General features: G+C 39.0%; 1 protein-coding gene across 6 annotated transcripts in view; it reads right to left on the bottom strand.

Moving 5' to 3' along the window:
• Positions 1-11,807, bottom strand: part of Cacna2d1 (calcium voltage-gated channel auxiliary subunit alpha2delta 1) — a 451,116-nt gene extending 439,309 nt beyond the window's left edge. For 3 of the 6 annotated variants that reach the window (XM_031380027.1, XM_031380030.1, XM_031380032.1), the window contains exon 1: positions 11,069-11,807. In XM_031380027.1, the coding sequence (XP_031235887.1) occupies positions 11,069-11,163 (95 nt within the window). In that variant the 5' untranslated portion in view covers positions 11,164-11,807. The remainder of the gene's footprint in view (positions 1-11,068) is intronic. The other 3 variants (XM_031380028.1, XM_031380031.1, XM_031380029.1) reach the window with 2 other exon arrangements.
• Between the last annotated feature and the right edge of the window lie 2,162 nt (positions 11,808-13,969).

Below are 13,969 nucleotides of genomic sequence, written 5' to 3'. Positions count from 1 at the left end.
CATGGCATAATATACAACCTGTCTTTGCTAGTCATCCAATTCAAAATTTACAGCAGAAATTCTGAGTGTTTCTTTTCTAGGTAATGTAGTCATTGTGAAAGGCTGAAAAAGTGTTGGGTGGAGTTTCATGAATGGAAGTAGCCATTGGCCAGATGAGTTGAGTCAACAAAGACATTTTGAAGTCTCCTTCAGGCAGATCTTTGTGGACTTCCTTGCTGATGACTGAAGTCTCATTCTGTTTGTAGGACTGTCTGGAATTGTTTCTATGAACATCATGAATGGCCCTGTTTTCTTAAATTTCGAAAATGTTGCTTTGCAGCTAAAAACTCACATCTTTGATTTAAAAATAATAATTAAAAAATAATAAAAGTCAGTGACAAAGTTGTAACTTTTAAAAATAGATTCACTCTCCTGGAGCTCTCTGCTCATACAACAGGTGCTAGCTGTAATATCAAAAGGAAACACCCTGAAGGCTCTGTGGCTATGCTTCCTTCATGGTCTGTTTCTGAGCCTCAGTTCTCTCCTTAAGCTAGGGAGGCAGCACCTCCCCTTCGCTCTACTCATGTGGCAGAGCATTTTTACCTCTGTCTCCTTTTTATGACTCAAGAGACAGTTTTAAGGCTGTTGGAAGCTGTTGTTGTTTCCATTCCTTTGTATCTTTCATGGTTCAAATGCATGATAATCTTGCTCACTGAGTCATAATTATTTATTCATGGTCCCTTAAAGACAGAAAAAGCAAGCAACAGGCAAATAGTAAACTCTGACCATTAAAAAGTACTCTAGGTTCCGCCAAGCACACTTAGTTGATCCCCATGGTGGCACCATGATTCGAGAACATTATATTTGTTCTTCAGACAGAGGCTGAGACTTAAGTCTCTTCTCCTCTGTTTACCTCTTAATTTTCATTGCAGGGAGAGTCAGTGGGATAATGGATGCTCATACCTCAAGGAACAGGTCAAAGTGAAACTCTAGAATCAATCTGCCCAGTATTCAGTTTGAGCTCAGAACAAATTTCAAAGAAGTAGCTCATCCCTGAACAAGACAAAACAGTAAGATTTACCTTAAAGGCCTATTTTGAAGGTAGGGTGGATTTGAACATGAAAACCAGGAGTGATTTTATAGTGCCAGAAACTGAGAAAGAGCTCAAATATCATAGAAGTAGTAATTCTAAGACCGCCAGGAGACCGGAGATGCCTCCAAGAGGGTTGACCAAGGACATGCCTGGCTAGAATGTTATCTGAGGGTGTACATCCATCAGTAGTGTTTACAGCCAATACAGAATCCAAACTACCTCAGATAAGGCTGAAGTGTTAGCACAGAGTTATAATCTCAGGACTCAGGGGGCTGAAACAAGAGAATAATGACTTCAAGACCAATATGAGCTACACGGTAACACCTTGTCTCAAATAGACAGACAGACAGAAAAAAAGTGAGAAGTGAAAAATGGACAAAGAAAAAAGTGAATAGCTCAAACCATAAATACACATGGGAAAGGAATTTTAAAAAGAAGGGGGAAAAGGAACAGTAAAATCACAAACGGGAAATAATAGCCCTTAAGGCTTTTCACCTCTTGCCACAAACCACAAGGGTGGTTTTTCCAAACTGTAATGGGACCAATGTGATCAAGATTAATGCTGGGAACTGTTGGCAGCTTCGATCCTAACCATTCATTCATTCAACTTGGAAGTCAGGGAACGCTGTAAGGTAGCTGCCAATAATTTCAAAATCTTTGGGAGACCTGAGATGCCTCCAAGAGGGATGACCAAGAACATGCCTGGCTGGAGTATTTTATCTGTAGGTGGTTTGTTAGTTTATGAAATTTATCATCTTGGGTTTTTTGATAAATGTCTGTATCAATGCAAACTACTGAATATTGAACATGAGGAGGATGATTATAAACAGTAGAACAGGGAAGTAAACCACCAACATTTGCCTAAAAAAAATTATAAACAAAAATGTTGAATTGCCAAGAACTATGTTTTTGTATCTGTCTATTCAGTGATGTTCATCCTTAAATCACAAGCATGTCTTAGTCACTGTTCTATTGCTGTGACCACAACAACTCTTATAAAAAGAAAGCATTTCATTGGGGGTTGCTTATAGTTTCAAATATGAAAGTCTGCTTTCAGTTTTTTATCATTACAGTAGAGAGCATGGCAGCGTGCAGACAGTCACTGGAGAAGTAGCTGAGAGCTACGTTCTGATCCATAGGCAGGAGGAAGAGGGAGACACTGGGCCTGGCTTGGGTTTCTGAAATCTCAAAGCCCACCCCCCAGGGACACACTTCCTCCAACAAGGCCACACCCTTCAACAAGGCCAAACCTCCAAACCCTTCTAATCCTTTTAAATAGTGGCACTCCCTGGTGACTAAGCATTCAAATATATGAGCCTATGATGCCCATCCTTATTCAAACCACTATACAAGCACAAAGGCTTATCAGACTTAATGACATGGCTGAAAACCACAGCCAAAAAGATAATCTCTCCCAAGAAAGAAGTGCAGGAAATATACCAAAGTCAAACGTTTCTGTGTGCAAAGGGAATACAATCAGAAGCTGGAATCCTGTCACTACCAAGAACAATAATAAGTGCTTTAGGCTAGGTACCTCAGAGTCTGAATATTACTGACCTGAGTGCACTGGGCGGCAAATCATGTCAATTCTTCAGAATGGAAGGTATAGTTTGGAACACTCCCATGAAAGTATCTCTGATAAATTAAATTTGTATCTACTAATTCTAAAGGCTCATTCAAGTTTCAAAAGTTACTTCATAAGAGAAGGAGGAAGAGAGGGGGAAGAAGCTCAGAATCAAGGCCTGTCCCTTTACCAAATCCCATCTCCTGCTCACAAATGACTGAGACACAGACAGCTATCTGATCCCCTTTGGCTTATTGAACCATTTATTCCCTAGGTGATACATTTTAGTAAGATTCTGGACTTCCTATGAGTCAGTCAAGAAAGCTTGACCCCTTGTAATTATAATCATGAAATACCAGGAATACCCAGGAAGCAGATGAAAACAATCTGCAGGGAAGAATAGGAAGAAGGTAAAACAGAGAAGCCAGGCTGGCCTGAGTGGTGATGTTGATGCCAGTCTTCCCTATCCCATATCTGTTAGCATCTCTTTGACTTCAGCTTACATGACTGAATTATATCATTCCACCACTATCTGAAAACATTTCCCAACTATTGGTTTAGGATAGTCCTATGAGGTATTTCCTATAAAATTTAATTCCAAATGACCTAATATAATCCCTGGTCTTGAGACTAACAAATTCCAAATCCTCTACATCCATCCTTTTTATTTTGAATTTATTCTAGGTTTCTCATTTCCTTCACATTCCCAAATTCCTAGAAAGAGCACTCTGCACTTGCTGTCTTCAAATCGCCAACTTCCCTTCTGCCTTTAAAGTACAGGAACCATGTTCTGTCACAAGCACAACTGAACTGTTCATTTATACCACAAACTTGCTGACATCCTTAATGGAACTCCGCTGCTTGGCCTCTCTGCAAATGAAACAATGCACCAAACCTCTCCTGAGAATTTCCATTATGGGTACCAAATATTCTTAACGAAATAAACAAATGAACCTTTCTTCTGGTTTTAGAAGCTATTCTAAAACAGCGTCCAAACCCTAGACAGAGAGAGTGCTAAGAACCAATAGATACCTGCAAAATGGGACAACTCAGCATCATACAGTGAGGATACCTGTCAGCTCCCCTTCAACACTTGCCAAGTCCTCCTCAGGGGAATGAAACAAGATCTACCTGCTACAGAGCTTAGCTTCCACTTCTTTCTCATCTCCAACAGTGACCACTCCACTGGCACATTTTCTTGCCTAGCCATGACTAAAACCTAGCAGATCCTGTTTCAAAATGCGTTATACCTTTGACTCAGTCATGCTTTCATGCATTCCACCTTCACTATCTCCTGCTTAGGGTGGAACTGTGATTGGCATTCATTGGGAAACCCTGTGTCTATTTGTACTCCTAAGATGTACCTCAGCAAAGTGCATGATTGGCACTGAATAATAATTGCATTGTTAGATTAAATTATATCTGAGGTTAAAACATTTGACGCAGAAAACATTAAAAGAGAAAGTATAAATTAGAACTATTTCTAAAAATGAAATAGACTATTTACTTATTGGTCCAAATAGTCTTGAGTGCACTCCTAGAAGGCGGACCATCTACAGGTTATTTTGTTTCTTTTAGTCTCATGAAAGAAATTTTGTTAGAGAGCTTCTTATTTGATAATTAACTCTTAAAGCTTTAAATGAAATATCATGCTAATACTTCTTATCCAAGGAACCATTTCCCTAGAGGTTCATAAAAACAAATGAATTTCTAAATTTTTTATGTCTTTTTAAAAGATCTAGACACTATTAATGTCTGTATTCCTTATACTGAATTTTCATATCTGAATATTTAGGTCTCTAAAAATGAAACTCATGCTTCATGAATGATATTTCAAGTCTAAGAAAGACCACATTTGGAATGAGCCAGAGATGACAATACAGTGAAAATAACTAGCGGCTACTTCTAAAGTCTGCAGTTTTGTAACTCATAAATCTAAGGGCTCCTTTCTCTGCCTCACTTTCAACTTCGATCCTCAAGTTTCTTTTATCACAGACCCGTTGATCACCATTTAAAAACAAGAGATTTTCCCAGTGTGTCTGACCTCATTTATTTTATTGAGCTATAGCTCTTTTAACTCTCAGTATAAGGAATTATTGTCCAGCCGTCCCTTATATGGCCAGCCAGTAAGCACCTTAGAAAAGGACAATTTTATTAGCTCTTTCCCGCTTGTTCCTCTAATTATCCCCACACTGTGTGGGCAAATGTCAAAAGGAACAATTGTCTAGACTGTCTGGTATTTTTGATAGAAGTGTCAATTATGTGCTACAGATTTATCTGTGTGTCACAATCCCTCACAAATTTCCCTTAGAGGGTAGGCGAAAATCTCAGCAAAGACTAAGCAGAGATTGAAGTGAGAAAGACAGGAACTTCAGAGCTGGTTATGATCAGCCCAGGGAGGGGACAAAACATTTTTATTTGATTGGATGTCCACATTCACAATAAATTATGATTGATATTCAGTGTATGCTAATAGGCAGAAAGAAAAAGAAACCATATATAACATTGAAACAAAATTGCTAGGATCATTTTTCATCAGACACTAGGAAAGAACCATAGTAAAATTTTAATTGCCCAGGAATAGTAACTTAGACAGTGAGATTAGCCTCAAACTGATATGTTTAAAATGGAAAAGATGATCATTTTCTATGCCATCATTTCTAATTTAAATTGTTCTTGCATCCACAATACTGAATTTTAAATGCATCTTAATTTTTTTAATTCACTGAGCATATGGCTTTAAAAAAATCAGCAGAAGCATATGTTAAAATAACATTAAGCCTGAAATATTCCACATTCATATTCAAAGAGAACTTCAAATAATGATATTTAATATAAAATATACATTCATATGTGATATATATCATATGTGTAAATCTCAATAATGCAGAATCAGGAATATATATATGTATATATGTGTATACATATATATTATATAAGTGTATGTTTATATATATTATATAAGTGTATGTTTATATATATTATATACACACACACACACACACACACACACACACACACACATATATATATATATATATATATATATATATATATATATGTTTGTTCAGGCCACAAGGCCAATGGTTTTCTTGTTCACAAGATTATTGGAATGTGTACAAATAAATACTAAAACTTATGAAAGAAATGGCCACTATCTTGATTCATTGCTTTAATGACTAATAATATTGGTTCCTATGTGCTAGATCACTACAAAAGAAAGACTCTTATCATGAACACCTATAAGTTCATATTTTATATAATATTTTGAACCAGCACAGGATTGTCTCCATTTCTAAAATATCATAACACCATATTTAACTCTTATAAACAGGGATACTTATTATACATAAATAAAAAGGTAAAATTACTTACTATATATAGACCTTTTAAAGAAGTTGTCAAGATTTTTAGTGCAATAGTTTCATTTTCAAGATGTTTTTATATACAATTTCACTCTAATGCTTGGAATTAAATTTAAACCTTGAAGATGGTAAGAGATTAACAGAAATCTTAAAGCATGGACCATATGAGTTAGCTTACATTGCAATTTTTTAAAAAAAAATCTAGCAAATCATCCAGTGTATATGTATGCATACATATATATGAATATATATTCATGCAGATGTATTTTAACATACAAAATATTATTTAATAATTAAAGAATACTGTAACTGTATGCACTAGGCAAATAATCTAATTATGTACTAAATCTTTAGATGCTTTTAAGAAAAGATAAATGTGGCCTTTCCTACCTTTTCAGTATAAATTACTTTATGAATTGACATTTTCTCTTTCAACTCTATAATGAATATGATGTTCCCATTTTCATGTCTTGTGCACGTAAAAGCTAAGGTAAATCCTGTATAGGCTCCATGGTTGGCTACCACTGCCCAGTGTTAGGGTTCAGGAAGGCAATTGCATGGGAGGCTGAGAAAGTTATAGGCAGTCGTGAAAAAAGGTTGGGCTGCCACACTTACAGACGTAGCAGCACACAGTGCACTGTGTGCACTCTAAGGAGATACAGACTGGAAACAGCAGAACAGTTCGTTCTCCACAGGAAGCAGCTTATAGACTCCGACACACTATTTCAGACATCTCTTTTAACATATTTGATGGAAAGCTGCTATTTTTCACAATAAAATATTATACGTTAGAAGCTAAAACAAATTTTGATTTCTCTAAAGCATTCTACATATGGTTATGTGGAAATTTCTAGATCTATACGTAAAAGACACTAAAGGAGATTTAAAATTGCATAATTGCACACAAAAAAAAATTTCATCTTACCCACTTAAATTTCCAGCTTAAAGTTAAAAGTTCACCAAAGATAAATACTAGAAGGCAAGGAATTCATACTTGTATTGAAAAATATGGAAAAATATAGGTAAGTATTTGGTATATTAGTACTATAGAGAACATATGATTTAAATAAAAGAAAGCTGTGAGCACAAATATTTAATATTTTCAAAATTCTACATAGCTTATTGTTATAAATTTATGTTTTAAAAGTAAATAATGAATTTGAAGACAATACTTTATATGCTTGCATCTTATAGGAAAAGACAGAAACATACTATATTGTTATATTTCAGTATCAGAGAAACAATAGAAAGGTGTACACTTAGGTTTCTCGGAAGCAAAAGAGTAATGATATTTTTACGTGTTTCAAAACTGACCTACCAGCTTTATTTATATTCTAGTGTTCCATATATTCATTAAATTAAAATTAAGAAAATCCACTGGAAGAAAGGAAAAATACATACTTGTTTACATCTGCTTTATAACCCATAAGCTTATATTCCTGTATATATTTTTCTACAATGATTTTTGGATTTTAGTTCAGTTTTTCTAATGCTCACTGAAATGCCAAGGCAAATATTGACTTAAATGTCTACATAAAACAATCACAAATTATATATGCTACGACTTATACCGAAAACTACATCTATTGTTTCATATGCTAATCATACACCTGTGGAGTAATCAATGCTCTCATGTTGTTAGGGCTTGTGAGAACAAGATAGAAATCGAGAAAAGGGTGTTTAATGGTCATTCATTTTAGAATCTATACCTACTATCTTATTTTGTATTCTTTAATATGGCAATTTCCACATGCTATGTAGAATATAAACAGAAAGTTTAAGTAAGCATAACTGCTCCACTCACTCTTATGTATGGCATAGCTTAATACCCATTCCAACATCACAACATCCAGACATAGCCATATTTCTACATAACAACAGGAAAATATGTATTTTTAGGTATTCAGTACTCAAAAACTACTGATTTTTTGCAATACTTTGCTTATTAAAAAATAACTAAAATCCTTAGTTATGTATTTAGACCATATATTCAAATTACATATACTAACTGGCTTTCATCTGGTTGTCACTCACTGAATAGCACTTTGATATAGCCAAGATAAAAGCTTAATTTGAACTGTAATACTTTAAAAGTGGTTCTAAAATTAAGGACAGATTTGAAATTAACATTACTATATTGATCAGCATGCATGTGTTCCTGAATTTTAATAGACATGTTTTAACATAAGTTCCAAGAAATTATTTCCAGAAAGAAAGCTTCCCTTTTTGAGAATTATATTTTGAAACACCATTAGAACATATGTATGTATACTATAATGTGAAGATGTTGTATTTCCCATTAAAGCATGTGCCAATAGGCACTTGCTTGCTAGCACATCATGTATTTTGTTTCACACCTTACTTTCAAAAGTATACCCAAAAGAAATAGATAGCCCATAAAAATAAAAATGATATTAAAATTCTCTTGCCTGAAAATAAACTCATTGCTTGAATGTTAATAGTTGGGATGGCCTTAGTATTTTGCTGAAGAAGAATATATTGTATTAGAATGTTCTTTAAAACAGAGGGCAAAAAATCTAGCATTTAGAGTAATATGTTTATTATAACAAAACCAAAGACCTCCATGTTAAACATCACTAAAGGAAAAAAAACCTCTTAATTATAATTACAATTCACGTCTAACTCCAATTAGCAACTAATTAATGTTACAGTGTGTTAATGACATGGTCTTCCTCTTCTGAAGATAAAAACTTCTCATTTTATTTTATTTTTGCTGAAGAAAAATAAACTGCCAACAAAACCAAATAATTTCCTAATGATTTTTCTGAGAAATTTATAAATAGAAGTATCATAATTGGCCTTCAATAATAGTTATAGTCTTTGGTTTCCATTCTTATAAACTTGATTTTCTTCCCCCAGATGATCTTTGAGCTTTAGTTTGATAAATACTGCATTTAATTTTTTTTTTCATGCAAGCAAAGCAAACAGCACTGTTTGTTGATGAGATTGATGCCACCTTTTTTTCACACATCTTATTCTGAAATCTAACATGAAGTACAAATGTCTACTACCCTTCCTGCAAAGATAGAATTGCTAACTTTACAAATAAGTCGTTGCAGAAGCAGGGAGGTTTCCAAAGCCTTGTAAATACTACTGTAAAGACACTGTCTTTGGGCTATAAAGTTCATTCTTAGTCCATAAAATAACATTTCACATGATATGAAAATATTTTCATACTTCCATTGTTTGAAACAGCACAAATCCTTTCAAAGAAAAGGAAAACATGGTTTCCTAATTCTTATCTTAAATGCCTACTTGATCTCCTTCATGTCCTTAGCACATATCTGACCAGGAAAATATAGTTACTTAATTTTGGATAAACATTTATTGCAGATGTTCTTATAAGAAAGATTTTTTACATCAGTATTTGACTGTGACATGTTGAGTGCTGTTTGTTTGTTTGTGTTTTGTTTTCCTTAATGGAAGGAAGAATCCTTCACAATTAGTATCAATATTGGCAAATCAATGTAAAACAACACTAAAAATGTGCATTCTGAGTAAGTTAAAGATGTGGCTTGTTAAAAGCCACAACTTATTTGACACAAAATGGGTGAGAAGCACCCGAGTTCTTATGTAATAGGCCGAGCTTCAAAAGCACTAAAATATAAATAACTGAAAGTACGATTTCTTAATAAGACTGGATGATTTTGTAGCATCTTAAGGGAATTCTTAGACTTCTCATGTTTAAAATTAAACAGTTGGAACATTCTGCCAATTAAACGAAGCTCTACAGATGGCTTTTACCCTTTTGCTTCATAACAAAAAGGATATGCAATCATTTTTATGGAAGATTATCTAAAGAGAACATTACTGTAAATCAATGCCATAAATATTAGACACCCCTTTCTCCTGGCTGGAACATGCATCGCTAGATGCATTCACTGACACCTAAGGTGATAAATGTTCTAGGCCAAATCTTAAATAATAGCTGTCGGGTTCCAGCTAGTACAGATGCACTTCTAGTGAACCCCCCAAACTCCAGAATTCAGCTGTCTGCCAACAAAGGACAGCAAGTGATTCCCTGCAGCATAAAAGCCGGGAAGGCAACCTTGGGCTTTGTTTTTGTTATGTAAAATGCATTAAAGTGACTCACCCACTTTAGACTACCTACTCTGAGCAGCTTTAAAGTACCTTCAAGAACCAAAATAAATGCTTTCCCAGAATGCCAGATACGCTATTCAGCGCATTTAAAAATATGTATATGTGCCACTGACTCTGATTCCTTCTTGCACCCGAAGAGAGTGGAGAATGGTTGCATTGCATTCCCTTCCTGCCGTGCGACTATAGCTACCTTTCAACACTCTATTTCTAGAATAGCAACCGTTTCTTTCTTTCTCTCTCTCTCTTTTTGAAAGTTATTTTAGAAATGTTAAAAATAAGGGAAAATTGCAAGAGACTGGGGAAGCAGTCCCACCCTTAAAAAATAGGGGTTCTATTCATTCTAAGAACAGGAACCGCGTGTCTGTCGGCACTTAGATGTTTCAAAGAAAAGGTTGAGTAGCTTGGCTTGGGTGGTCCTAGTACCTGTGAGCGCTAGGGTGGACAGCTCGCTCAGCTGCTGGGAGCAAGCTGGCTAGAAACCAGGGAAGCTGTCAGGCGCTCCTAGTAATTTGGGATTTAAATGAGTTTGGACAGCACAACAATTAGCATCCTAGAAGCCAGATACAAGAGAAGCGCAAGCTACTGGGGTCAGCCTGAAATTAACTCTGAAATACCTAACGGAAACCCAACTTTTCATCTGGCTGGGTTTGGTGAGAGCTGAGTATGCCTACAAAAGTTTTTCCCCAAGTCCGGCTACAGTCTTCAGCTTGAAGCATCCTCGGAGACCAGGCTGAGACGCCGCCGACGGCTGGCGGACATTCCCTGGGACGGTGCGACCGGCCGAGGCTAGGCACGCCGGTTCCGAGCTCACTCCAGCGATCAGCAGCGCATCACCGGGCGGCCCAGCCTCCGAGGCTCCCAGCCGTGTTCCCCGCCCCCACGGGCAGCCCGCCCGGCATCGAGCGGGGACCCCCGCCTCCAGCCCCACCCGGGCCGCCGACTTACGTGACGGGCGAAGGGAAGGGCTCCTCGCTCGAGGGGCCGATCAGCCCGGATTGGAAAAGTGTCAGAGTCAAGGCCAGCAGGCAGCCAGCAGCCATCTTCGCGATCGAAGATCAGTGCCCTCCCTGCCGGCCCGGAGGCGGCGGAGCTGCACGCGGCGGCCGAGGGACCGAGCCGGGGCGCCGACGTCTGCCGGAGGGCGCGCGGGGAGAAGCGGGCAGGGCACAGGCGGGCCGGGCGGTGCCGGGCGGACTCTCTAGCGCGTGGCTGCCGCTCCGTGCCACGGCTGCCTCGCCTGCGCCGCCATCAAGGGCGACTGTGGAAACGGAGCTCGGCCAGCCTGCCGGCGCCCGCACGCTCTGGCTCCCAGCGCTCGCCTCCCTGATTTATCCTCGGTCGCCGAGGAGAGGGCGGGGGCGGGGGCGGAGGGGGCGGAGGGGGCGGCGCGGGGACGCGGCGGCTGCGGGGATGGGGGTGGCCGGAGCGGGGCTCGGGCTGCCTTCCCCGGGCGGGTCTCGGGGAGGCGGCTGTGGGTGGGCAGCGGGAGGGCCGGGCGTCAGAGCCGGGCGGGGACGGCCCGGGCGCAGCCCTCCATACAAGGCAGAGAGGAACTCCCTAAGTCTCTGTCGCCTGCTCCCGCCGCGGGGAGTGCGGAGGCCGAGCGGACCCAGCCTGTAGGAGCTCCCAGAGGGACCACCGGCAGCCCGCGGGCATCCACCGCTCGCGCAGGCTCCTGCCGAGCACTTTACTCGCCTCCCCCCGGTTATTTTTTATTTTTTATTTTTTATTTATTTATTTATTTTGCACAATCTGGCAGGGGCCCCCCTAAGCCCTTCTCCTAGGCGTAGAATCCGCTGCCTGCCTAAGAATCATGAAGTGATTTGACAACAAATGTAGGAGGGGTTTGTGGTGCTTTTGAAAACGCCGCTGTTGGACTCAACCAGGTGGAACTGATTTTCATGGTGTGCCAGGGGTTAGGGCCTTTGACAAGGCTCTTACTAGTAGTGCCAGCGGCCCTACACCCAAGTACAAGTAGACTCGGTTTACCTGGCGGGGACAGAGCCTCAGGGGCGGGCTAGGAATCGTTGAAGAACAAGCTGGCAGATGCTGTAAGATGTCTTTCCTACTCTTCCATTGGGATGAAGGCTAGAGGGACGAATTCTCACTCCTTCGAGTGTGGTTAGTGTTGCCAGGGGCTTTGGCAACATCTAAGCAAGCAACCTTCCAAATGGTTGTAAAATTCCCTGTCCTGACCACTGGACTGCTGTGTGAACAAGGTTGTTGCCTCCTGAATTCACTTTGTCAGTGTGAGCATAGAACACGTAGGTTAACATCAGAAACAGGTGGCCCTCTGCAAATTGCATCTGAAATGTGGAGGGAGGGCTGGTTTTACCTCCACCCTAGGGAGAAGCAGGGCTGTCTAGGGTCTTCTAGAAAGAGCAAAACAATCGGGTCTGCAATTATACCTTCCCTGCCTGGCTCAGACCACTTCGAGAACAGACTTGGTGGGCCACTGCTAAAAAGGCTTCATGGAACAGCCCAAATTCCTTGTTTGTTTGCTTGCTTGCTTGCTTTTTGTTTTTGTTTTTGTTTTTTGTTTTTTCCGAGACAGGGTTTCTCTGTATAGCCCTGGCTGCCCAGCCCAAATTCTTAAGCTGCTTGCAGAAGGATATGAAAACACTTTGACATGAAGTCAGAGAATACAGTAACTGATGAGAAAAAAGACCCTCACACTAAGGCGAAGAATCTGTAATGATTTTGTGGCTGTAAGATTGTTAATCACCCCTCCCTCAGGCCCAGGGGTTTATAGAAGGGTAGACAGACTTCTACTCATTAGGAATTGATCAAACAAAGAGATGGTGATGATGGGGGTGATTGCAGACCAACTCATAAATGTATTGTGGTTTTATGGTGTTTGGCCCTTTAGGTAGGTTAGCTTTCGCGTCCCCCTTACCTCTCTTTTTTCACGCCTTATTTGTTTTCTTTATGTCCTCTGCATCTCTATCATGCCCTTTGTTTCCTTCTTCCTACTCTGAGTGGCCTCACAAAGGCACCCCAGAGCGACTTAACTTTGTTTTGTGCTAGGCACCAGAGCTGCAGGGATGAGGGAAGCAGTGTGCTGTAATGGGATTCGGAGCTACAGCTCTGACTGGTATTTTACAACTGCAGATACATTTTCTTCCCAAAATTAGACACCCATATAGTCAAATTTATCGTTTTTTACAAGTTTTAATGATTCACGGGCAGATCTTCTCTTGCACGAGAATTAGAACAAGAGAATTTAATTCTCATTATTGTCTACACAATGTGCTGGTACCATAATGGGTTTACTATATTAAAAATATCATTATAATATATTATGTCAATTATTTCATTAATGCTTCAGACTCCCTACCATTGTATATTATATATGTATGTGTGTATATATATATGCATATATATATATATTTCTTTTTTTTAGAAGAAAAGGCTTATAGAATAAAGGAATGTAATGAAGTCTTTGAGTAGGTAAGTCAGGTTTTATTATAGACTTGGTTGGCCTTGAGCCAGATCTCAATGTCTTTAGATTACTCTGATGGTGTACTGCATACTCCAATATCTAAAGCTATGGTAGAAAGATGTTGCTTCTACAATTCTTAATTTGAAGGGTAGGTGTTCAACTACAAACCTCAATCGTTTATCTGCAATGAAGTTTAGCTGTTAATTGTTTTTGTTGACACAAAACTTGTTATTGAAGACATTCAAAATGAAGTTTTTAAAAGATATATCTATGATTGCTAAAACAAAGCCATCCACACAGCATTCATTATGCTTCTGCTGGATTAACCACATCCTTACACAACAGCTTTTTCTTTTTTTCATCTCAATTGTGGTTTGGGGAAAGGCTCCACAAAGTTAAGATCA

The sequence above is a fragment of the Mastomys coucha genome, unplaced genomic scaffold (assembly GCF_008632895.1).
Source record: "Mastomys coucha isolate ucsf_1 unplaced genomic scaffold, UCSF_Mcou_1 pScaffold19, whole genome shotgun sequence".
Classification (NCBI taxonomy): domain Eukaryota; kingdom Metazoa; phylum Chordata; class Mammalia; order Rodentia; family Muridae; genus Mastomys; species Mastomys coucha.
Note: the sequence above shows the minus strand (reverse complement) of the source record. Positions and strands in the feature narration are given on the sequence as shown.